Source organism: Lemur catta, chromosome 16 (assembly GCF_020740605.2).
Source record: "Lemur catta isolate mLemCat1 chromosome 16, mLemCat1.pri, whole genome shotgun sequence".
NCBI classification, from domain to species: Eukaryota; Metazoa; Chordata; class Mammalia; order Primates; family Lemuridae; genus Lemur; species Lemur catta.
Genome location: NC_059143.1, coordinates 22,977,067 through 23,001,231, shown reverse-complemented (window position 1 = coordinate 23,001,231; position 24,165 = coordinate 22,977,067). Strand labels below are relative to the sequence as shown.

General features: G+C 40.5%; 1 protein-coding gene and 1 pseudogene across 2 annotated transcripts in view; one reads left to right on the top strand and one right to left on the bottom strand.

The window, feature by feature from the left end:
• Window positions 1-1,052: 1,052 nt before the first annotated feature.
• Window positions 1,053-24,165, top strand: part of B4GALT6 (beta-1,4-galactosyltransferase 6) — a 58,098-nt gene continuing 34,985 nt past the window's right edge. The window contains exons 1-2 of one of the 2 annotated variants that reach the window (XM_045527602.1): window positions 1,053-1,098; window positions 19,608-19,724. In XM_045527602.1, the coding sequence (XP_045383558.1) occupies window positions 19,625-19,724 (100 nt within the window). In that variant the 5' untranslated portion in view covers window positions 1,053-1,098; window positions 19,608-19,624. Of the gene's footprint in view, window positions 1,099-2,146; window positions 2,502-19,607; window positions 19,725-24,165 lie in introns of those variants that run through there. The other variant, XM_045527601.1, reaches the window with a different exon arrangement.
• Window positions 4,846-5,270, bottom strand: LOC123621690 (annotated as a pseudogene).

Below are 24,165 nucleotides of genomic sequence, written 5' to 3'. Positions count from 1 at the left end.
GCAAAGAGAGAGATGAAAAGTCAGTCGAGTTGGAGAGGGAAATACAATTTTTGCTTCCTCACTATTCATGGATTTCTTTTGCTTGCATAGGTTTTTGTTGTTATTTTTTTTACAGGTGAGTTTTCTTTAATAAGTTCCACTTTGTATTTCAAATTCCTTCCTTAAGCATCTAAAAATATTACAAAATAGTGTCTCTCACTTTAAATATCAAAGTAGCTAGAGAAATTGAGTAACTTTAAGTACTCCAAAAAGCAAAATATTAAAAAATGAATTTGAACTTAGTGATTCCATCCAGTGAACTAGTGGGATATAAAAACCTCTTATGTGCCAGACATCGTGCTTAGCATTTTGCACAGTTATACCATTTATCTTACAGCCTTGCAAGGTGGTATTACATCCACCATTTGAGGGTTGAGAAAGCAGGCTCACAGAAAGTAGTAGCTTGTCATGGGTCTCATCGTTAATAAAAGGCCTGGGTTTATAAACTAGGAGTTTCAAGCTCCACATTGCACAGCAGTATCTCAGAGACATCTAAGGCATGGGTATCTTGGTAAGAAGGTACCAAATTTGCTGGCTGTCAATGATTGTTCGATCTGGAAATACTCAGCAAATAATGGCAGTAGGGCATCCAGCCACGTTCTGCATGATTAGTTGAAAAAGAAACACCTGCACACACCCGTTGGAAAAACGTGATATAGCTAAGGACCTGGACTAATTTAGCTAGCAGGAAGAAGCATTTGGACAAACGGGAGACCACAGCCCGGGAGGTGGATTAAACCACTGGATGGTTTGGCTACAGAAGCTTGATGCGGCTGCAGCGCTCAAGGGTCTATTGCCTGCACAGAGAAGTCTTTTCAGCCTGCATAGACAGAGCTACAGCACGGCTACCCAGTGTTCCCCTCCAGATGTGAAGGCAAGCCCTAGTATAAAGGACACACGTAGGCCCACATCATATCCTGACAGTATGTTTCTACTGGAAGGGCTACATGGGGGTTTTCATTAATCCAGGTCGGAAATACACCTAGTTCCCCAAGCGAGTATTTTGGGAGGAAATGACACCATAGAAGTCGCCTCTTTGAGGTACCTCTTTCCTTTCAGGTACATCATCCTTCATTGCCGATCCCCAGAGTGGAACGCACCCAAGGCTCGAGACGCGTCCCTCGGCCCCCAGCAGCGCGGCGAGCGCGGGGACCCCAGGTGGCCGGGGACCGTGGTGACGTAGGGACCGCGGGAAGAGGGGGTTGCTCGGCGCGCAGCGGCGCGGGCCTATCAGGACGCGCGATGTTCTGGCGAGGGGAGGGCCGGGGTCCTCCAGGTTTCCTCAGGTCCCGGCGCAGCGCCGCCTGCCGAGTTCCAAGCGAGCGCGCGGAGCCCGCTGGGGTCTCCGGCGCGCCCGCCCTTTCAGGTCCGCCTCGTTCTCCGGCCCGGACGCGGCTCCGACGGCGCTTGGCCTCCTCCGCTTCGGGCTCCTGGGCTCCGACCGCAGCGCGAGGCGCCCGGCTGCGCGTGGTGTCCGCGGGCCGTGCGGGGGCGGCGGGGGCGGCGCCGGCGGGGGCGCCTCACCCGGACTGGCGGCGGTGATGCCGCTGCCGCCCTTGCGGCGGGGCGGGCAGCTGGCGGCGGCTGGAGTCGGGGCCGGAGCGCGCTCGCCGCTGGCTGGGACGCCGCCCTGGCCTGCGCTGGGCTCCCGCGGCGGCCGCGGGGCGCCGGGGTCCGGCGCGGCATGAGGAGGAAGCTGCTTGCCGGCGAGCGCCCAGCTCCGCGGCCCCCAGGGCCCCCGCGGACCCCCGCGCGTCGCGCGCGCCGGCTGCGGCCCCGGCGCCCACGCTAGCCCCGCGCAGGCACGAGACGCCGCGGCCCGCAGGAGGAGGCGGTGCGGGCCGGACCCTGAGCGCCGGGGCTTCGCGTACCGGACGCCGCTGGGCGCCGGCTGCGGGAGCCGCCAGGGAGCCGCGCGTGCTGCAGCTCGCCGCCCCTCTCTGCCCCTCTCCGCAGGGCGCCGCGGCGCGCGGCCCGCGCCTCTCCACACCTGCAGCCGCCCCTCCTCCCGCCGCTGCCTGGGGGAGAGAACGCGCGTCCTCCGCCTTCTTCGGCCTCCTCAGGTCCTCCGGGCCCCCGGCCCCCCGCCCCGGTCCCCTCTCCTCCCTCCACCCCTTCGCCCTAGTCCCCCCGCGCCTCCCCTTCCCCGGCTCTCCGGCCTCCCATTCATTCCGTCCGCTCCCTCCCATTTCCCCTTTCCCGCTCGGGCCCTGTCTCCAGAGCCGCCTCGCGCGGACCCCGCTGCAGTCTCGGGGTTCTTAGCACATTCATGGAAGTTTAGGGCCCGGACGGCGGCCCCGAGTCCGGCCTGAGAGCGCAGCCCGAGCTGCCGGCCGGGAAGAGGAAGATGTCTGTGCTCAGGCGGGTGATGCGGATCTCCAATCGCTCCCTCCTCGCCTTCATCTTCTTCTTCTCCCTCTCCTCGTCTTGTCTCTACTTCATCTATGTGGCTCCGGGCATCGGTAAGCACCGAGACACACCCTCACTTCCCCTGGTCACCCCGAAGGAAACGCAGGATGTTAACGATGCTACTTCTGGGATTTGGAGGCTGTTTAAACAGGGGCCCCGCAGAAAGCATTTTATTTGAAATGTTATTTCAGACGTGTCAAATTAACTGCTTCAGGGCATGGCTTTGGTATGTGAATTTTGTTAATGCACGTTTGAATAACTTAAAAAAATTGCCCTAAATGCATTGAATAGCAACATTAAGTGTGATGGCCCGGGATGCCCTGGCCACTTTCTTGAGTATCCGTGACAGCTTTAGCCATTTAATATCACATCTTTAAGCTTAAGCTCAGTGCTTAATTGTAGATTTATTCAAACACTCTCAGATGTATGAACTGGTTGTAAAAAAAACGGAGAAACCAACAGTAAGGAATGTGATTTGAGTTCAAGAATGTACGTATTTTAGTGTTCTAGGTGGCTTTTTTAGAATGGGGTCAATTAACATTTGTGCCATACTTCAGGAATTTTTAGGCGATGAGTTGTCTTGTAAAAACAATGCTCCATTATTTTAATCTGCTTGGGTCTGCTACCTGTTAGGATGGCTTCTGAGGTAAAAATAGTGATTAAAATAACAATTATGTAAGGCAATTTGTAGTTTAAAATTTTTACCTTCTATTTTTTGACCTTTGGTCCAAAATACACTTTTGTATAAATCTACTTGAATTAGCTTCTTTATTAAATATCCTAATTCCTCATCTCCCTTCTGTTGAAAAGGAGCCAGTGTGGCATTATTGTAGTGAATGAAAAATAGGAACTTCACGTGGATATTAACGTACATCATATTTCCAAAACTTTTTGGAGTTTTTCCTGGTTATTGTTTATTTAATGTTAAATTACCTAGTGACAGTGTGCATCTTCTGTCATTTGTTGTTAGTCACTAGTATTTTGAGCCGGTGGTGTTTCTTCCCAGAGTTAGCTAAAAATGTAATGCCTCCTACAGAGTGAAAGCACCTGCCGAATTCTGAGATGAAATTATTATCCAGATATTGCCTTGGGTGTAATGGATTATTGTAATGAATTGCAGGGGGGAAGGAAAAGCAAACCTGATCTAGACTGCTTCATTTCTTAAAACACAATTACTACAAGACTTTTTCTATATTAAATTTTTGGATTCAAGGAAGATGTATAAGCTCAGATGATGCTTGAAAGGACATGAGTTGTTGGAACCTTAATGTATCTCCAAATAGAAGTTTTAGGGTAAAGTTTGAAGAATGTTTTAACATTATTGCAGTTTTTTCTTTAGACCAAAAACACGACGACGACAAAAAACCCCAAAGAAAACCACCTCTTAAAGCCTATAGTTCTAATGACAGTGGTAGCTTAGTGGATTTGATATTATCCAAGATATTCAGCAAAGGCTTTTCTTAAAAGTTTTTGCCATTTTAGAAGTCTTATAAATTAACTCTTCATTCTATAGCAATATTTACTTTCTCATGTAAGTTTTTAAAAGTTGTACATCTTTGGGGAATGTTGTTTTGCTAGACATTTAACTTTGAAAGATTTTGGAGAAAAAGTTTTATGCGCTTACATAAAAATTTTCCTACTTAGTATTTTGAGTAACGTGTTATTAATAGTTTTGTTACTCAAAAAGTTAAGCAAATGAAATCAGAATTCCAGATTTTACTTGATAGTCATCTTTTTAAAAAAATTTTTGTTAAGGGCATTAGTATATTATCTATAGATTCTTAAAATTTAATTGATCTGAAATACTGATATATTTTTCTTATTTGAATGCTTAATGTTTGCCATAGAACAATCACTGATACGTCATAAAAATTTTGGCAAATGTCTGTCTTCTAGGCAGTTAGATTGACGTGTTTTAAACTACTCTGCTTTTGTGGGTCTTAGAATTTATAATGTTACAAAGTCATTAAAACCAGTAAAGAAAAGTGAAACCAAAACTTATAAAATGCTATGAATTTATTAAGCAGAATCTATTTCCAAAACTGTGTACCATTTAGCAATAAAAAAAAAATTCCTTATTTTGTATCTTTAAGCATTGGGAAGCAGTTTTCTAGAATTCCGATTTTTGCTTGAAAGCCTGAATTTTATCACTGGCAACCAATACTGTCAGTTTTTCTTGAGGTGTCAGGCTCACTTTATTCATTTTTGAGAAAATGTAGGTCAGAAATACAAGCTTAAATACCATAGTTTTTCAGTTGTTCTCTCAAGTAAAAATTATGTTCCATGAAATATGTGACTACTTTATAGTGCAGCAATTGCTCTAGTGCTTTTTCTGGAGATAACCATGGTACTTTGTTATGCAGAAGAAATGCTTTTTTTTTTTTGGTCCACTGAGGCATTTTATTTGTAAGTATGTATTACATCCCTAGAAAAAGAATCCCAGGATTTTCCCTTCTATGTGTTTTCTTCTTGCTTCTTCGTGGTCCATGATGCCAGCTGAAGTTGTCAGTACAATGAAACCAAGCTGGCAGGGTGGGAGCGGATTATTCTGCCATTTTTCTAGATCTTTTGAGTTGCTCATCAAATCTGAGGCTGATCACTCCATGCTTGTTTAACCTGTCTGTGAGGTTCACAACAATTTTCTCAGCTCTGTGATCATCGATGATTTCAAATTCTCCAATGTAACTGTGCTTCATCATCACAGTTAGAAACTGGACGATGACTTTGGAGCACTGCCTTGTAAGAACCTGGCGTTTGCCTCTCCTTTCGGCATCATTGATGCTCTTAAGAGCATCTACCAGGACATTCATGCGCACCATTATGGCAGCACAGAAAGATGGCAGAAGGAGGCAGAAGAGAAGAAGTGCTTTGTGCATACTTCCCATTTCATCGTAGATTTCTTATTTATTATGTTTTTGTTTGTTTGTTTTTTTTTTTTTTTAGACAAAGTCTCACTCTGTTGCCCAAGAGTGCAGTGGCGTCAGCCTAGCTCACAGCAACCTCAATCTCCTGGGCTCAAGCGATCCTCCTGCCTCAGCCTCCCGAGTAGCTGGGACTACAGGCATGCGCCACCATGCTTGGCAATTTTTTCTATATATTTTTAGTTGTCCAGCTAATTTCTTTCTATTTTTAGTAGAGATGGGGTCTCGATTTTGCTCAGGCTGGTCTCAAACTCCTGAGCTCAAAAGATCCTCCCGCCTTGGCCTCCCAGAGTGCTAGGCAAATTAGGTTCTTATAACTAGTTTTCTTCAGATATACATAGAAACTTCTTGTAATAATTCATATTTTAGCCTGAATTACATCTTGGGACAAAATGTTTTTATGGCTAAAATATATGTTGTGTAAGAGTACTTTTTATTTGTCCTAAATAAATATTTCAAATCTTTTCTGTTAAGAAGCCCTTATTAATCCTATCACATCAACCTGTTTGGTAGACTTCAATGATATTTCCCCACCTTTTCTGTCCAGAGACATTTATCATGGGCTTTCTTCCAGGCAGGTTCTATCATTTTAGTTATTTTTCTTTGCTGTCCTTCAACTGTGTCCCTCCCTCCCAACCTACTCAGTAAGTATACAGTTGTAGACAGCATAACCTATATAATTTCCAAGGTTTTCTGATGTTGCTCAGCATTGTCTGGGCCAGTGGTCCCCAACCTTTTTGGCATCAGGGAACGGTTTCATGGAAGACAGTTTTTCCATGGACAGGGTTGGGGGATGGTTTCGGGCAAATTCTCATCAGGAGAGCGCAACCTAGATCCCTTGCATGTGCAATTAACAGTAGGATTCGGGCTCCTATGAGAATTTAATGCCATCACTGATCTGACAGGAGGCGGAGCTCAGGCGGTGATGCGAGCAATGGGGAGTGGCTGTAAATAGAGATGAAGCTTCGCTCACCTACCCACAGCCTACCTCTTGCTGTGTGGCCAGATTCCTAACAGGCCATGGATCAGACTGGTCCTTGGCTTGGAGGTTGGGGACTGCAGATCTGGGCTATTATTTGGGTTTTTCTTAATCTACAATGAGTTCCATAGAACTCAAAGTTCATTATTTTAAGAACGACTTGAAACGTTGTCCTTGAAATTTCTCATTCATGCAGAAAACACAGGGCTAGTCTTTACATTGTGAATTTAGTACCGAGGGAAGCTGGATGGCAGACACCTCCCCCTCACCACACCGTAGGAAGTCCATGGACAGATTGCCTTAGCCCACCCAGCAGAGGCAGCAGCCATGAATTATTTCTCATTCTGTGTCTACCTTTGTGCATGGTTGCAAAAAGATAAATGCAGTTTCCCTCCAGGGTTTTGACCTGGCTGGATTTGAGAATGGACTTCCATTTAATAGGAAACTGTTTTCAATACAACTTCCAACACAACATAATCATTTTCCTACTGTCATGTCAAAGGTGATGAGCTGATAGACTTACAGGTTCATTCAACAAATACAAATGGTGCCCCCAAGAGAGGCTAGACATTGAGGTATGGAAGATAGATGACTAAGACTCAGTACCTTCCCTCATAGTGTGATCGTGTGAGCCCCATAAAAGAGCTGTAGCAGATCCCTGGAAGGCATGGGCAGGGAGTGGTGGGGAGAGTGAGGGCTGGTTAAGGATTTTCAGAGGAGACAGTGGTTGGAATGGGCCACTGAACAGGGATAGGATTTATCAGGACTGAGCAAAGGAATCCTACTCAGAGGGAACTGCATAAACAAAGGTTCCAGAAAATGGGAGTAGTTTCATCTGGCTACTATTTAGGGCATGGGGTAGCAGATAGGCCAGATAGTAAAAGGGCTCCTGGGCTCTGCATGCCCAGCCCTGGTGGTCAGGTACTTGAGGTCTCTACAATTCCTGACAGAGAGAAACTGGTCTTGGCTCACACAGCTTTGTCAAAGCTGTCCTTATTACGAAAGAAATTGATGTGCCTGTAATCAGTGGGGCAGTATGATTGGGGGGTGGGATTGCATTACTTCCCTGAGAGTGGAGACTTCACTGTCCAATTGACTCACCAGAAACCCTGACTTTTCCTAGACACACTGACAGGCTGTTTTGTCCTTTGGGCAGAGGTGGAATCTGATCAGATCACTTTGATCTGATTCCTAGGGGCCCTTTGAGGAATTACCTGGCCAAGTGCTTTGTTATTTGTTGGGAATGGTGGAGTTGGTGGTGACGGGTGGTCCTGGTGTGGGTATATGTGCAAGCATGTGTGTTGTGGGAGAGGTGGCTCAAAGTCCCCCTGACATGTGGCTGGGTTTTTCCCTTGGCTGGCACAGAAAGTAGCTAGTTGCCCTGCAGCTTTCTTATCACAGCCCTTTGGCCTCCTGGCTGTGGCTGGGTGAGCCTGGCTGTGTTCCTTTTAGCTATTACAGTCTGCTTTGTGTTGCAAAGTTCTTTTTGTTTTTTTCCTCACCAAGTGCCCATCTACATGGCCCCTTTCAGTAGCTGTTCTGATTTGGGCCATGGTATCGGGCATCTTTTTCCTCTGGGCCTCCCTTACTGGCCACATGTCCCATGCTATTTTTGTTCTGTGAGTAGTAGTTGGAAGTTTTGAAAAGGGGAATGATGAGGTCCTTTGTCTTGGAGTGATCCTTCTAGCATGAAGGATGGTATGGGCGCAGAGCCAGTGGCAGAAAGACCAGGTAAGAATTTATTGCAGTAGCTGAGACGATGGATCAAGGTTGATAGTTTGTATCAGGGCAGAGTTAAGCATATGTGAACAGTGGTTTTGAAGGAAAGGGAGAAGCTTTAAGATGATGCTCGGATTCTAGCTTGGACAAACAGGTAACTATTAATAGGAAATATAGAAAAGCACATGTTTTGAGGGAGCTATTTTGGTTTTTGAAAAGTTGAGTTGGGATGCCCATGGGATATCCAGGAAGAATTTGTCAGTGGGTAGACAGATGGAAATAAGGGCTTGGAGCCCAGGAGAGAGGCTTGGGTGTGGTCAGCGTGTAGGTGAATGGTATTTATCTATTTCTCCCCCCGGCATACCTGCGAGAACTGCTGAAAGAAGCCACGTAGATCAGAGCACTTGGTGAGGAAAAAACCAAAAAGACCTTTGAAACACAAAGTAGACTATATCAACTCAAAAAAAAACACAGCCAGGCTTACCTGGCCAGGGCCAGGAGACCAAAGGGCTGTGAATAAATTCACTCCTGCAAGTGAAAATGACTTAGTTACTTTTAAACATGGAATCATAAGGGTTAAATCAGAATATGGAGGAGGACCAGGTATCCCATGAGGTTCTGCTACCCTTTTCCCTCCCTAGTCTTTGTTAGACTGGAGTCAGTCGGTCCTGTCCACACTCAAGGGGGTGAGTCTGTCCTCTTAGAGACTGCCTGCCATGGTCAGATTGCCATTCTTGAGTAGCATATGTAACTCAGCTATATGGTTTCACTGCAAATTAATCTAAATCATGGCCTTGTGGGAAATTAGGTAACTTTGAAGGGAAATTTGATTCTTTGAAATCTGGCAATGCTAAATGCCATTGTCCATCTCAGTCTTTTATGAATAAATTTGAGGTCTATTAAACAATGTGGCAGAATGAGGTACTGATGTGCTTATTCTGCCATAATGTTTATCATTGCTGCCTTTTAATGTTTGTTAAAGATAGAAATAGCCATGTCTTTGGTTACTTTTAGAAGAGAAACTTCTAGGTTTGTAGTCTCTGTATATAATAGGTATTCCAAACCCTATTTGGAATTTGGTTGGGAACAGAATGCATTTCCCTGGTGAGGCAGTGTTATTTACGGTGGTTAGTTTCCTAACCCATCCTAGGAAAAGCCTGTTTATCTCAGGATGAACTACAAGGCTTCTCAGGGCACTTGTGCTTCTAGGCCTCATGCTCTGGTGATTCCAGCTATGGCAGCTTCTGTCCCCACCAGAATGCCTGTGTGTGCTTCTCTGTCCGAGGGACTAAGGACATGGGAACCTTGGACACAGAGGCATCGGTGTTTCTGGAGCCAAAGCTGTGGGCAAAGAAGCCCCCGGAGGAAGATCACAAAGGTAGCCCACTGCTTTGCCCACTGTTGGAGCTCCACAGGGTCCTCCCTGCCACACTCCTGAGCCCACTGCCAGCAGGGTAGCCTTGTTTGTGGAGAAGGAGAAGAAAGGACAGGCTCTGGAAGATTGTCACTTGCCCAAAGCCTCACAGATTGTTGTTGAAAGAGCTGAAATATATGGTTGAGGATACCTGACTCTTTCTTCTGTGCCTGAGTTGAAGGAACTGATCATTTTTGCCCTGGAAAATTGAAGATTTGGGGGCAATAACGAGCTCTTTCTTCCAAAGTCTGAAGGAATGCCATCTAGAAGACAGATGAAACTTTTTTTGGATTGCGTCAGCAGTAAAGGTCATTACAATGAGGCAGATTTCAGGCTTATTGTAAAGAAAACACACACACATACCCACCCACCCCAACCTGCTAACTGACCTGCAATCAGTGAAATAAGTGGCCTTATAAGTGTTTTTTTCCCACATACATTTTCAAGCCAGGGTAGATGACCTGTTAAGGCTGGAAAGGGTGCTTTGCTTGGGAAACTGGACAGACCTCTAATATTCCCTTAAACTGCTGTTGCGCTCTGATGTGTTTACAGTGTGCACTTACACTCTGCAGCACCCCGGCTCACCCTGCACAGGGTCAGACCTGCTTCTCTTCCTGCTCCCCCTCCGCCCACATGGCCTTTTGTGACTACTTTTTCCTTTCAAGCCTGCCTTTGATGTTTGTCTTAAGTAGAAATGTGGAGGTGGGAGGGGAGGCTGAGGTGAGAAGAGTGGGAAGAGTGATTTTTCCAGAGCTTGGGTTTCCTTGGTTGTATTTGGGAGTTCCTCAGGCTTTGTGTGGTTGCAGTATTCTCCTGCTGGTCCATTTGCTCGGCCACCCTCGACCACTCTGGCTTTTGACACCACTGCCTGAGCCTTGCCAGTTTAAGCAGAGCACCTGTGCCCACCTCTTTCAAGTCCTGTTTTCTCTTTTTCCCCCTTGTCACTCTGATCTGTTCTTTTTAATTTTCTTTTTAATTTCTGGAGGACACAGTGATTTAATATTTAAAAGATCTTTTCTTTCTGTTTCTGCCTTTTGTCAGGATAAAAACAAAGAGAATAGGGCCGGCCTTCTGGGAGGCCGAGGTGGGCGGATCGTTTGAGCTCAGGAGTTCGAGACCAGCCTGAGCAAGAGCGAGACCCCGTCTCTACTAAAAATAGAAAGAAATTAGCTGGACAACTAAAAATATATAGAAAAAAATTAGCCGGGCATGGTGGTACATGCCTGTAGTCCCAGCTACTCAGGAGGCTGAGGCAGGAGGATCGCTTGAGCCCAGGAGTTTGAGGTTGCTGTGAGCTAGGCTGACGCCACGGCACTCACTCTAGCCCGGGCAACAGAGCGAGACTCTGTCTCAAAAAAAAAAAAAATAAAAGAAAATAAAAACAAAGAGAATAATGTACAGGTAATAGTGTGATTCAAGTTGAAAATCAGTTCGACTGAAGACTGACAGTAAGGTTTCTGAGGATACATATAATGCCTTTAAAATGCCTTTGGAAAATAAAGCATTTACTCCAATTTTAACTACATACTTTTATCTCATGTCTTGGGCCCACTGGAGAATTTCAGGGAGCATCCCAATTTTATTTTTCTTTACCATGTACATCCTATGTTGGGCCAGTTTGATTTGTTATGTTTCATGGTCAGATTGCCTGTGGACATACTTGTTTTTGGCCCTAGCAGAATTTGGGTTAAGCTGCAGCGAGCCCTCCTCAGTTGAAATAGGAGAGTTGCTTAAAGGATATTTATATCAGTAGTTATATTGTTGACTGTCAGGCACAGCAAAATGTTTAGGAAAATATACTTAGTAATTTTAAATATTAAATTTGTAATAAATGTGGCTTTTTGTTTGCATCCTTGTTTCCGTAGTTAATTATTAATACTTGAGTTTCTGAAAGTCTTTGGCTCCACTAAATCGTATTGTATGTTCATTAAGGATGAAACTCAGATTCTCCTATGTCTGAATGAATTGTGGATGCATTAGAAAGCTATATAAAAGATAATATTTAATGTAAGTTAAACTAATAGGGAAGGAAGATTCTGCTATTTTGCTTGTTACAAATGTTAATTAATTATATTTAGAGAATTACTGTAAGCAGTGGTTTCCAAATACGAATGTGCTTAAGCCTTATTAAGGTGGTCTGATTTAATAAGCTTATTTCAAAGGTCTTATCACCAGAGGTTTGATTTGGATTCATTTTTGACACATACCCAGGTCATTCTGCAGCCTGGGAATTATGTTTCTGACAAACACCCCAAATGGTGGGGAAAAAAATTAAGTGATAGATAGGTTTGCTGTTCTCAATTGATCATATTAAATTATTTGAATTTTCGTACCACAAAGCTTACTTTTTGAAAACCAGATTAATTTGTTTATAACACCATGTTTTACTGGAGATAGATAAAGGTAGCTATGATTCTCTTCAAAAGAGACATGGACAGATACATTGTTTCTGACAACCAGGATCATTTGTTCCTTTATGAGTCTGTAGTGACTAGGTGATTGGGTCATTTTAATTATTAGAAAGATACATTATAATTCACTTAACAAGATCAATAAAAGTTATTAAAGTATATAGCATTATAGATTACCTAATGGAACTAGTTTCAAAACATTTCCTGGCATTTGGCTAAGAAAGTGTTTTTATAGTATCTTTATAGTAGTATATTTGAATAGCTATATGAAGTTTGTCATGTATAACATGACATCTTAATTGAAATATTATGGCCTGTTTTGTTTTTATATATTTGAGGCTTGCCGTGTTAATAAGATTTTCTGAAATCACGTTACATATATTGCCTTCCTGATGATTAGGTTAATCACTGAGAAATTATGACTTCTAATTATAGTATAATTTTCAGTTTGACTCATAGGAAGATAAATTGGACTTTATTTTCGTTTGAATCAAGAGACCAAAGGTAGAGAATTAAAAGATGCCTTGTTTACTGATTTGAAAATATGCTCTGGCTTTGGAAGTTTTTGAAACTTATTTCCCATCCAGCATCCCCTTCTCTGTTTCCTGTTTTAGAGTCATTTTCTTTTGATGAATAAGTAAGTTGGAATTCTGAAAGGTATTTTAATTGCAAAAACACAAGGAAATCAGAGATGATGATTAAGCTTACAATACAAAGAGTTCACACTTTATTTTTCTCTGTTTAATAGAATTCTTAAGTGGATAGAGGTTTATTTCATGTTCACCTTATGTACTCTGAAATCACTAATTTTCAAAAATTTCATATGTTTCCTGGGCATGCTTATTTGGAGTTTGTTCTTTTTGTCCATAATGTCATTGAGTTGCCTGATTAGATTTTTAAAATCTGTTTAATTGCCTGTTCTTCCTTCCCCGATTCCCTCATCTCCTTTCCCCAATGTTCTTCATAACTCTCTTAGGGCTCCTGTCATGCTTTAAAGAAGCCATGTAGTTATTTCAAGTGAAAAATAGTGAATTAACAAATGATAGGGCTGATGTCTATCTTTTGTTAGGGTTTTCATATCACTAGGTTCTGAGTCTACTCTTTGAATTAGGTTTAAACCAGGCTGAACTAATGATCTGAATGCTGCAAAAGTTCTTCTGATATTTTAGGTAGTTTTGTGCCTCTTAGAATCTTGGTTCTTTACAGAGGAACCCAAATGTCTCCTTAGTTCCTGGCACCATTTGATAAATGGTAGGCACTCAATAAACACATGTAGATAAACACATCTTCATCCTGTACTTCTTTAATAAGATCATTAGAAAAGTTGATTTTTATTTTAAAATATTTAACTTTGATCAGTATTCAAACACAGACAATCGCCAAAAATAACTTAAGACTGTTAAATTGCAGAGTGGAAGTGGTAAAGACACCTGTTTTTTAAGAATTTCTTAATTTTTAGTGTTTACATCTGCAAAGTTTGAGCTTTTGGCTAAGATCTGAAATAGATCTGTATTGTATATGATCATTATATTTGTTATTGTTTGATAAAATGGGACTCCAAACACAGAATTCTTTCATTCCCTTTATTCATTAGTTGACCCATAATTTACTTGAAAGGTAAAAAGGAGTAAATTATAGATTGGTAATTATTTGCACTACAGATTTCCTTGAGCCCATGCTTGGCTTTGAATTATTATCATCCTGGTAAGATATCTGTTGAAATAGTACTTTGACATAAAAGAATTGGTTTAACAGCCTGGCACAGCCTCAAAATTTGTTATTTTTCAATTTTTAATCCAAGTAATACTTTGGTCCTAGGCATAGTATGAACAATATTTCAAATATAGTCTAGCTTAATCCTGGGGGTTTATATACCATTATTATTGGAGATAATATTATTTTTTCCTTTACCAACATAGATGAGTATTTTCTGGAGATATATAGAACAAGGGACTAGATGTGGAAAGAAGACAACTTTTTAGCATCTGAAACAGATATTTAGAAGATTATTGTGAATTCTTAGAAATTAAGAGATACCCGATTCACATATGTGTAGCTAATATCAAGGGGCATATGTAGCAGTATTTTGCTTTTTTCCATATTGTTTATTCCATTAGATGTTCTGTAGATACTATGGGAAATTATTTTCTCTTCTGTAACTTTTAAGTGTCCCTTGTGGCTTCCTCTTTCTCCTTGAATTAATGGAAATCTGGCTTTTTCTCATTTTGTCACTTCCCTCATAACTTTTACGTTGAAGATTTTCTTTTTCCTTGTCCCTCCCTCTGCTCTACAGCTTTGAACCATTGCTGCTTCTAAATCCCTGCCCCAGAGTCATTCAGGCCTACGCTTGAATCTTGAGGTTTTAATTCCACATCTATAACTTGCTTCTGTGTCTGCTTTCTGATCTTGTGATGGGGAGAGTTGTACCTATGACGGGTGGTGTATTAGTTTCCTAGGACTGCCATAACTCATTACCACACACTGACAGAAAACAACAGAAATTTATTTTCTCAGAGTTCTGGAGGTCAGAAGTCTGCAATTAAGGTGTTGGCGGACACTCGTTTTGGAGGCTCTTTGGGAGAATCCTTCCTTGCCTCTCCCAGCTACGGTGCTTGTTGTCTTCTTTGGCTTGTGGCCACATCACTCCATTCGCTGTCTTCACATTGCCTTCTCTTGTGTGCATGCATGTTTGTGTGCACATGTGTGTCTGTGTATGTAACATCTCCCTCTGCCTCTCTGAGAGTACTTGCCATTGGATTTAGGGCCCACCTAGATAATCCAGGATGATCTCCTTACCTCAAAATCCTTAACTTAATTACACCTGCAAAGACCCCTTTCTGATGTCATATTTGCAGGTTCTAGGAATTAGGATATGGACATATCTTTTTGGAGGTCTCCATTCCACCAACTGCAGGTGGTTTTAAGAATTAAATTAGATATATTTAATATATGTATATTTACATATATTTATACTCATGGCCTTTAGTGTAGTGTCTGACTAAAGTAGGTACTCAGTAAATGTTAATCCATCTCCTTCTCTTTAGAAACCTGTGCCCTCCAAGATTCCGTATCCCTGGAAGATTTCAGCAGTTAGTGCTGAATTCTGAACGTTCCTGTCCACTTTAATCTCCCACTGACATCTCTGTTGGTGGCCATTGGGATGTCCAGCCCTTGTCTTTTGTCTGGGTCATGCCTTGGGTGTCTGCGAAGCTGTGGCGCTCTCCTGGCGTCTCTCTAGACCACAGCCTTCTTACCCTTCCACTTTCGGCCATTCTCACCTTTGTTAATGCTGTGTCTCATTCTCAACAGTGACCTCTGATCCTCTCACCCTGCTTCTTATTTTTTCAAACCGTCCGTCCACTTGGACCTTTCTAACTTATTTTTTAGTACTACCAAACTCTACTGAAGTTGGATTGTCGTTCCCTGGGTATGTTCTGCACCTGTGCACCTCAGAGCCTCTGCTTAAACTGTACCAGCAATGGACATGTTCTTTTCTCTCCTTCGTCTGCTTCTTTTAGTGCCTTAAATTAGTTAACTATTTCTGCTGGCTTCTTCCACTCAGGCCACAGTCATGTTCACGTCCCTCCTCTTCCAAAAAACCTTCCCTTGACCTTGCTAATCACTTAGCAAGTTTCCTTTTCTGAAACTAAGTTTTCTGAAACTTAGTTTCACTAAGTTTCCTTTTCTGAAACTTAATGCTTTCACTTTGTCAGTATCCACTCAGTCCTTTACTATTTTCCTTTTGTTTCCAATGCTTTCATGAAACTGCTCTCTTGAAGGCTTACAGTGATCTCCTGCTAGCATTTTTAAGAGGCTAAATGGTGTGAAGGTCAAGAGCTAGCTCCCTGGAGCCAGACTACTTGGTTTGAATTCTAGCTCCCTTCACTACTTGCTAATAACTATGTGACTTTGGGCAAATTACTTGATTTCATGCCTCCATTTCTTTATCTGTAAAATATGAATAATAATAGTACCTGCCTAATAGCGTTGCTTGTGAGGATTAAATAGGTTAGTATATGTAAAGTACATGTAAGGATGCCTGGCAAAGAGTGTATGCTATGTATTTTTTGTGTTTTTGTTTTTTGTTTTTTTTGGAGGCAGGGTCTCACTGTCACCCACGCTGGAGGGCAGTGGCACAATCACAGTTCACTGCAGCGTCAAACTCCTGGGCTCAAGTGATCCTCCCACCACAGCCTCCCGAGTAGCTGGGACTACAGGTGCATGCCACCATGCCAGGCTAATTTTTAAAAATTTTTTGGTAGAGATGGAGTCTTGCTATGTTGCCCAGGCTGGTCACAACCTCCTGGTCTCAAGCGATCCTGCTGCCTCGGCTTTCCATAGGCATGAGCCACCTGGCCGGGGCAGTTTTAATAATTTTTTTAAGCTGTTGTTTTTAAGTCCTCCTTCTTAGCCTCTGCTGCATTTGACATGGTTGACCTCTCCCTCTTCTTTAGTCTGTTAGCTCCTTCACTGTGTTCAAGCTGAGATTAATTCATCTTGGTGCCTTTTATCTCTGTGCTTCCTATTTGTGGTCTGAATTCATACATTGGATCTTCACCTGCTTATCTCCTAACTAGGTAATTTCTTCTCTGGTAATTCACCATGATAGTTCCAGCTTTTACATTTATACAGTCGTCTTCCCAAATTATATTTCTAGCCCCTCTTTTTAGCTCCAGGCCTATAATTTATAACTGCATGCCAGATTGCCTGACCAACATCATCATCTCCCTCTCAAAATCAGTTCTTCACTTCACTTTCCTATTGTGCAAAGACCTGGACATTGCGACTGTGGGTCATAGCAGTCAGGAATAGGGATATCAGGACCAGAGGGCTGTTGTGTTGGAGTCCTTCAAAGTCCAGGAAGCATTTCCAAATCCCTGCAGACAGGAACGTTCTTCGTGTCTTGAATACTTACAGCACAGCCAGTGAACAAAGCTGGGTGTGGAAAGGGGCCGGGAGGCACAGTTTTATAGCAGGTGCATTCCTTAATTTTCTTAAGTGAAGAGTAAGACAAGTTCATAAATCTTTCCTCACAAACCCAGGGTAGGTAGGTGCCTAGAAGCTTTTATAAAATGTCGATTTTTGAAGGTTGTTTATTTTTTAGATGTAGTTTTTTTTTTTTTCCCCCTGGGAAGCAGAACTGGGAAATAAGTTAGATTTATGTCTTACAATGCAGAGGTTAAAAAAAAAAAAAATGAATGAAATTAGGGAACACATGGCATGGTTTTAATTAAGCAGTGGTAAATTTCCCTGTTTGTCTTCTGAAATGTAGTTTCTTGTAAATTGGAATAGAAATTTTAGACAAGGATTTTCTCTAAAGGCTTGCCAATGAGACATTATGGTTTCTATTAATGATAATTAGCAAGTATTTAGTTGAGTGTGTTAATGTAGTTTTATGATGTTTGGAAATCAAACAATTGGAACCATTCTCTTGCTGGTTTAGCATGTCTTGCAACGCTTTGGCACATCACTTTCTTCCTGTTAACAACCAGTCTCCATTTAAACACAGCTTCATTCTCTAATGGGCTTTGATCTTTAGGGATTAAACCCATGAGGACCATTAACCTAAGGAATGTAACTCAATTAGCTGTAAATGATTTAAAATAAACTAATAGATTTTTTATTTGGAAAGATTGGTGTCTAGCTTTTCTTGGATTTTTTTCTCTATCCATCTAATGAATAAGTAAATGCATTCTTTTGATAAATATTTCACCTTTGTCACAGGTATTATCAGTAATCATTTTTTTCGTAATAGTTTTGTTACATATAACTATAGGCTATGTAATTTTTAAAAATTGTTTCCAGGACACCCAGTAATGCACATAATACTCTTACCTAGTGTCTCCTTGCTTAGACCAGAGTTGTTTCTGGAAGTCTGAGTTTTTTACTTGTGCCTCAGTTCTGCTACTCTGTGGCAGGTCTTTTTACAGTTTGGTGTAGAACAAATATTATAAGCTATTTATATCATTAACAACAAATGTCATATATAACTTTAGGATTAAATAATCCAAGGTGCTGTAAACCAATTGGTATTAGTAATCTATTTGCTGTTCCCCACCTGCATCATTCCAATTGAACTTTAGATCTTGGTTTAGGTAAAATTGTTAATATTAGTTAGCTTGTCTTTTCTTGAACATTTTCCCATATTTTTGGTTGGCTGTTCTTTTAGTTTTCCTTTTTTCTCTTTGTCTCTTTTCTTCATTTTTTAAAGTCCACTCAAGTGCAAAAACATTAAAAAAAAAATGTGGTGTTAGTAACCCAGTATAATAAATTCAGGCATAAGCAAGTTAAATCTAAATTATAGGACTGCTTTCTAGAAAGCCTTGTAGACGTGCTCTTAAACATGATTTCAGTAAAGCTTATATGTAACCTGGATATCTGTTTATCTCTCTTTTATAGATTGAAGGTGAAAGAAAAAGTGTTATTTTACTCTGCTTCTTTACTAGTTTTATTTATGCTCTGCTCGTTTGTACTTTGAACAAGTTTAAATTTACATAAAAAATGGGAAAGGAGGTAGTAAACATTACATTCCTCTCATCTCTTGTACCATCTTGAGAAAGTAGAGCAGGACTCAGAAAATGAGCTGGCATTCTTAATTTTTTCATTCAGCATTCATTTTCCGAGAGTGTCATTACTGTGTTCAGAGACAGCTTATCTTAAAATTGGAAGAGTCATTAACTGAGCCTTGCTGTTTCTCGGTTTTGCCATGGTAATGAGCTTCTGCTGCTCTCATCTGAATGCAGTTTATGATTTTTTTGGCTTTGCGTTTAGAGAATTTAGAGTAGAAAAGTGCACTGCTAATGCAGTACTGCCTTGTTAAAATGAGGAAACAGATCCAGTGCTCTGTCCAGAGTTAGGCACTACATTAGCAGAATCTGGACCAGGAAAGGATCTTCTGACTTTAGTTCTGTACCTTTGAGGAGGCTTGGCATCTCAAAAGTCAGGCATTTTTGTAATCTTTATCAATTTACCGGTTTCTCCCAATGGAAGAAATTAGGGACCTATTTTTGAAGCACTTATCACAAAGAATTAAATTGACCCACTTTTAAAAGGCACATTGGTTTTGATTTCATTTGCTTTTACAGTCCTGGTGGGTAGATTTGTGATGGAAAGGGAGCATAAAAGTTTAAGTAATTAACTGGTAGAAATCACCAAAACATACTGATTGTAGATCACCCCTACCCCCCAAACACCTTGAGAATTTGCAGGATCCATTGTAAGATCTTCATCCATACTAGATATTGTGGTGATTTATGATATGTTAACGGTGAGACAGGGAATCCTTGCCTTTTTGAAGTTTTTGGTTAGGGAAATTAATATATACTTAGAGAAAGTGAATTTTATAATTGTAGGATTGAGTAGTTGTAATAAAATGCCTTTTTGAAATTTCTAAGCATATTTTATGGTAGAAAATCATTTATGGGTAAAGGGGTTCATTATGATATTTCAGTTTGCTCATTTAGTCTTATTCTATTAGATAGATATTGCCACTTTAATTTTTTCATTTTTATTGTTTCAAAAAATCAGTTGTTTTTGTAAGTTTTTATAGTGGGAAATAGTCATTTTTATATTTCTGTTTTTCCTTTGGACATGTTAATTGAGTCAGTTTGTGTTTATTGGGCACTTCACTAATTCTTAATGTTATTTTATTAAATAAAAAAGCTTATTGAGTCACAATATTCTCTCTCTCTCTCTCTTTTCTTTTTTTTTTATAGCCAACACGTATCTCTTCATGGTACAAGCTCGAGGTATAATGTTGAGAGAAAATGTGAAAACAATAGGACATATGATCAGGCTGTACACAAATAAAAACAGTACACTCAACGGTACAGGTAAGATTACTTTCTGCTTAATCTTGCTTTGCTTCTGCTTTGTACCCTTGTAGTCACAAAGCAGTAAACCAGATCTTTTAAACCCCGGTTTTGCCTTTAAGTAATTCGCTATTGTAGATGAAGGTGTCTTCTCCTAAGTGTACTGGTAGTTTATTTTACCGTGCAAATCAGGACTGTCGCCTATTTTAGGATGTATAAACGTGTGGTCACAAAAGTGATGGGGTTTTATACAAAGATAATTAATTCTTGCAAATTTAAATTAAACAAAAGGAACAACTTTTTCAATTCACCTATCATATTTAAGGGAAATTAACCACAAAGAGGATAATTTATTCATCTTAGCCATACTACCGTCTGTCTTTATACTCATTCTGTTTCCTAAGATGTTTTTCCAGTTAGGTCTAGAAAATACTTGTTTTTAATTATGGAAGATTCTTAATAGTTTTATGGCCTTTTTGAGGAGTAAAGGAGAAATTCTATAACATTAGAAATCAGTAGCTGCTCTTATCTTTGTAAATGTTGTAAATGGTCTGTTAGAAAACACTTATGATTAAAATCTAATAGGCCAAACTAATGATTCAATGATGGTAGAATTGTTGTAAATGGATTTAACTCCTGTGGAAGAATGCTAATGCTGCTTTATGGCAGTGTTCCTGCAGTGTCTCCCTGAGTATTATTAGGTGTTATTTTAAAGGGTTCAGTGTGATTGACAGTTGTTACACTTTCTATATTCTCATTTTAAATAGTTAAAGATTTAATTGGTGTCAACACTTCTTCTTTGTGCCACTGTAAACCTACACATACTCTCTGCTAATAGGAAGTCTCTATTTCCCACCCTAGGTGTTATTTCTTAAACATACGTTAAGGTGGGTAATAGTTTTAGACCCTTCTAAAAATTCAGGACTGGAACATAGTGATTCTCAATTTAATGTCACATGTGCTTTAACAAAATCCATTTTAGTCATTTGACTAATTTGTTTATGATGCCACACATCAAATACTCTTTTCTTTTAATCTTTTAACTTTAAAGGCATTTCTTTTAGAAGAACTGTCTCAACATAGTTCATATTTTAATACTACAGTTAAAGGCTCATTAACTGTTCTTTTGCATTAATGATTCTTCTGAATAGTAGGTCAGTTTTAGAAGTTTAAACATTTTAAATGCTTCTGTAGTACCTGTGCTGGTTGAATAAGTTGATTGTGAATATGTTCATTAAAAGTTTTTGAACTGAAAAGAAATAAGCATCTTTAGGTTAGTGTGTTTGTGTGAGTACTAAAAATTTCTGCAGATCAGGTATTTCCTGGGGTATGAATAAGTTATATGTGTGGATGTTGAGCTTGATTAGGAGAAACCATTACTTGGACAAGTCAAACTTTCCCTCTAGCACCCTGCCCTGCAACCAAAAAAAAAAAAAAAAAGGAAATCCTTTCTTCCTTTCACCAAGTCATAGGTTCAATAAAAACCAAAGAACCAATGCATACTTTGATTAGAGTTTGCTTACTTTGCTAGACGTGGTGGCTCATGCCTGTAATCCCAGTACTTTGGGAGGTTGAAGCCAGAGGATCACTAGTTGAAGACCAGCCTGGGCAACATAGTAAGACCCTGTCTCTGCAAAAAATTTAAAACAAATTAGCTGGATGTGGTGATGTGTGCCTGTGGTCCTGGGAAATATCTTTGGGCTGGGTGCGCTAGAACTCTGACTGAAACTGGGGTTCTGTTATCTAAGGGAAAAGGGGAATGGGGGTTAGGGTCGGCAACTATGTGGCTGTGCTATGTTCATTTATCCAGCATTTATCAAATTATTATAGTTAGTATATTTAACTAGATAATTGGAGATGCAGCATTAAGAACAACATTACCCCTTTGTATGATTATCTCTAGACTGCTGGGAGAGATGCTAACATAAATATATTTACAATGCAACTGGTTATTTCTGCACAGACTTATATAGATATAATCTGCCAAAAAGGAGATAATGGCTTATAAGGTATACAAAGAGCTAATTGAGCCCTAGGGGAGACTTGATTAATGTGTAGTGGCTTGTTTAAAATTGAACACTAAATGGTAACTAGGTCATAATATTTATAAGTACCTTTGATTTCAAAAAGGGGTTTTTAACCCTACACCTGACTTTCTGTGGTTAATAGATATATAATATTTTTATAAAGAAATTACATACTTTCATAATCAAATGAGCCTTTCCTTGTAGCCTACGGGGCCAGTCACATTAGGAAAACAAGATGTATTCAGTGCATAATAGCTGAGGAAAATGATAAGGTCATACAGTGTTAGAGTTGGTGGGTTTGTTAGAAATAACCCTGCACACTTCTTATTATAAAGTGAGGCCCTCAGACACTGCCAGCCTGACATGATGAATTAGTGGTAAACAGACTAGAACTCTCATCAAGTTTCCACCACCTGTTTTAAGCCAGGAAAAATAAAGCCACTAAGTCTCTTTTGGTCATGTTCTCCTTTTCTTTAAGTGATAAGGTCCAGTGAGAGCTTAGCAGGGTATCTGTCCAGAAGTTTTCATTCTGTGTTTCCCTTTTCTTTGGCTGTGGTTTTGGTTTTTTTATTTTTTATTTTTATTTTTTTGGAGATGGGGTCTCACTCTGTTGCTCAACCAAAGTGCAGTGGCAGTAGCTCACTGTAACCTCAGACTCTTGGTCTCAAGCAATCCTCCCACCTCAGCCTCCCGAGTAGCTGGGACTACAGGCACACGCTGCCATGCCCGGCTACTTTTCAAATTTTTTGTAGTGATGGGGTCTTGCTGTGTTGCCCAGGTTGGTCTTGAACTTCTGACCACAATCAGTCCTCCCACCTTGGACTTTCAAAGTGCTGGGATCATAGGCATGAGCCACCGTGCCCAGCCTTGGCTGTGGTTCTGGAAGGGAGGAATGAAGCAGGGGGCCCAGAGCTCATTTTGTTCTTATACATTCATTAGATGAAATAATGTCTACTTTTTATAGGGGTTGTGGCGGATCTCTCAAATGCATCTGTCATGCATAACCTTTTAAAACTGTTACAAAGCAGTGGTCATGCTCGATGGACATTACTCACCTAACCACGGCTGTAGGAATAAGGATTTTTGTGGGTTTATTACAGGATAGTCTCCAAAAGCTTAAGTCATAATTGGCTGTATTATCACTTACAAAGTGTTTATTTACAGTATGTTCCTACTGTGTTGTAGGTACTTTATTAGATGCTAGAAATCAAAGACAATGTGATTTTAATTAAAAGAGATATTCAGACTAGCAGCTGGGGTGGTGGGTAGACTTATGTAAACATAACACATTGGAATGACATAAATACCACTGGACAAAGTACTCCTTCAAGGAACGTGTAGGCGTTTCTCTAAGTCTGGCAGTGAGTTGAGCTCCTTACGATCATTGATAATGATGTGGCCAAGAATAACACATGTAGCTCCAAAGCTCTGTATTCAAAGGAAGTGAATATATTGGTATTGCGTGGCTTTAAGGTGTTTTTTTTTAATTTGGTTCTTTAAAAACTTATAAAAGTGATGAATGTGTTTTTTGTGATTCAGTCATTCTAATACTAAAATAAAAAGTAAAAACAGTTCTCTCTGATCCTCCTGGTGCCACCAGACTGCCCAGGGGGAATTATCAGTTTGTTTTGCAGAAATGTCTAGAGAGCTTAACGTTTCTGAAAGTTGGATGTGGGTTTATAGAACCATAGCATGTGGCTATAAGAGGAGGGGCCAAAGCATTAACAATAAGAATAAATTATACAGGGTAAGAAAATACTGTTATTTAAAGTTAACACACCACATTGAGAAATTACTCGAGGATTGCATGAGAATGTAAATATTTTCCTGCCTCAGGATTATAAGAAAATCAGTCTTTGGAACCTAGTAAAGGCAGTTGACCCCCAGGGACAACCTTATTCTTTAAAAAAAAATTTTTTTTTAAATTCATATCATAGTTGTACATTCAGGTATAACCTTATTTATCTTCTGTTTCCAGTTCCTACAAATGTGTAGTGTATAGTAGGTGGTTAATAAAAATTGATGGAATGAAGAGATTAAGGAAAATCATTGTCCTTATATAGCCAGCCCATGTGTTCTTTCCTGTGGCGTGTGCAAAGAAAGCTTTAAGATAAACTGTATGTGTGTGAGAGAGAACTTGAGAAGAACTTGCTGTTCAGAATTTATTGTGTTAACCTTTCATTTATTCATATTGAAAAGCAAACTGTGTGACTAGCTTTCTTATATTCTTAAGTAGTACTTTCATATTTTAATTGTAGAAAAGGGTTATTAAAAAAAACAGCCTATCTCTTCTCTGAGTCCCAATCCTCAGAGAAAACAGAAACTTTTAATTGTTAACAGCTTATTCGGTATTTATCTTCATGTTTCTGTTCTGGTGTCTCTTGATGTATCGATTGTAATTATTCCTGTTATGGAAGAAAGCCAGTTAGTACTTT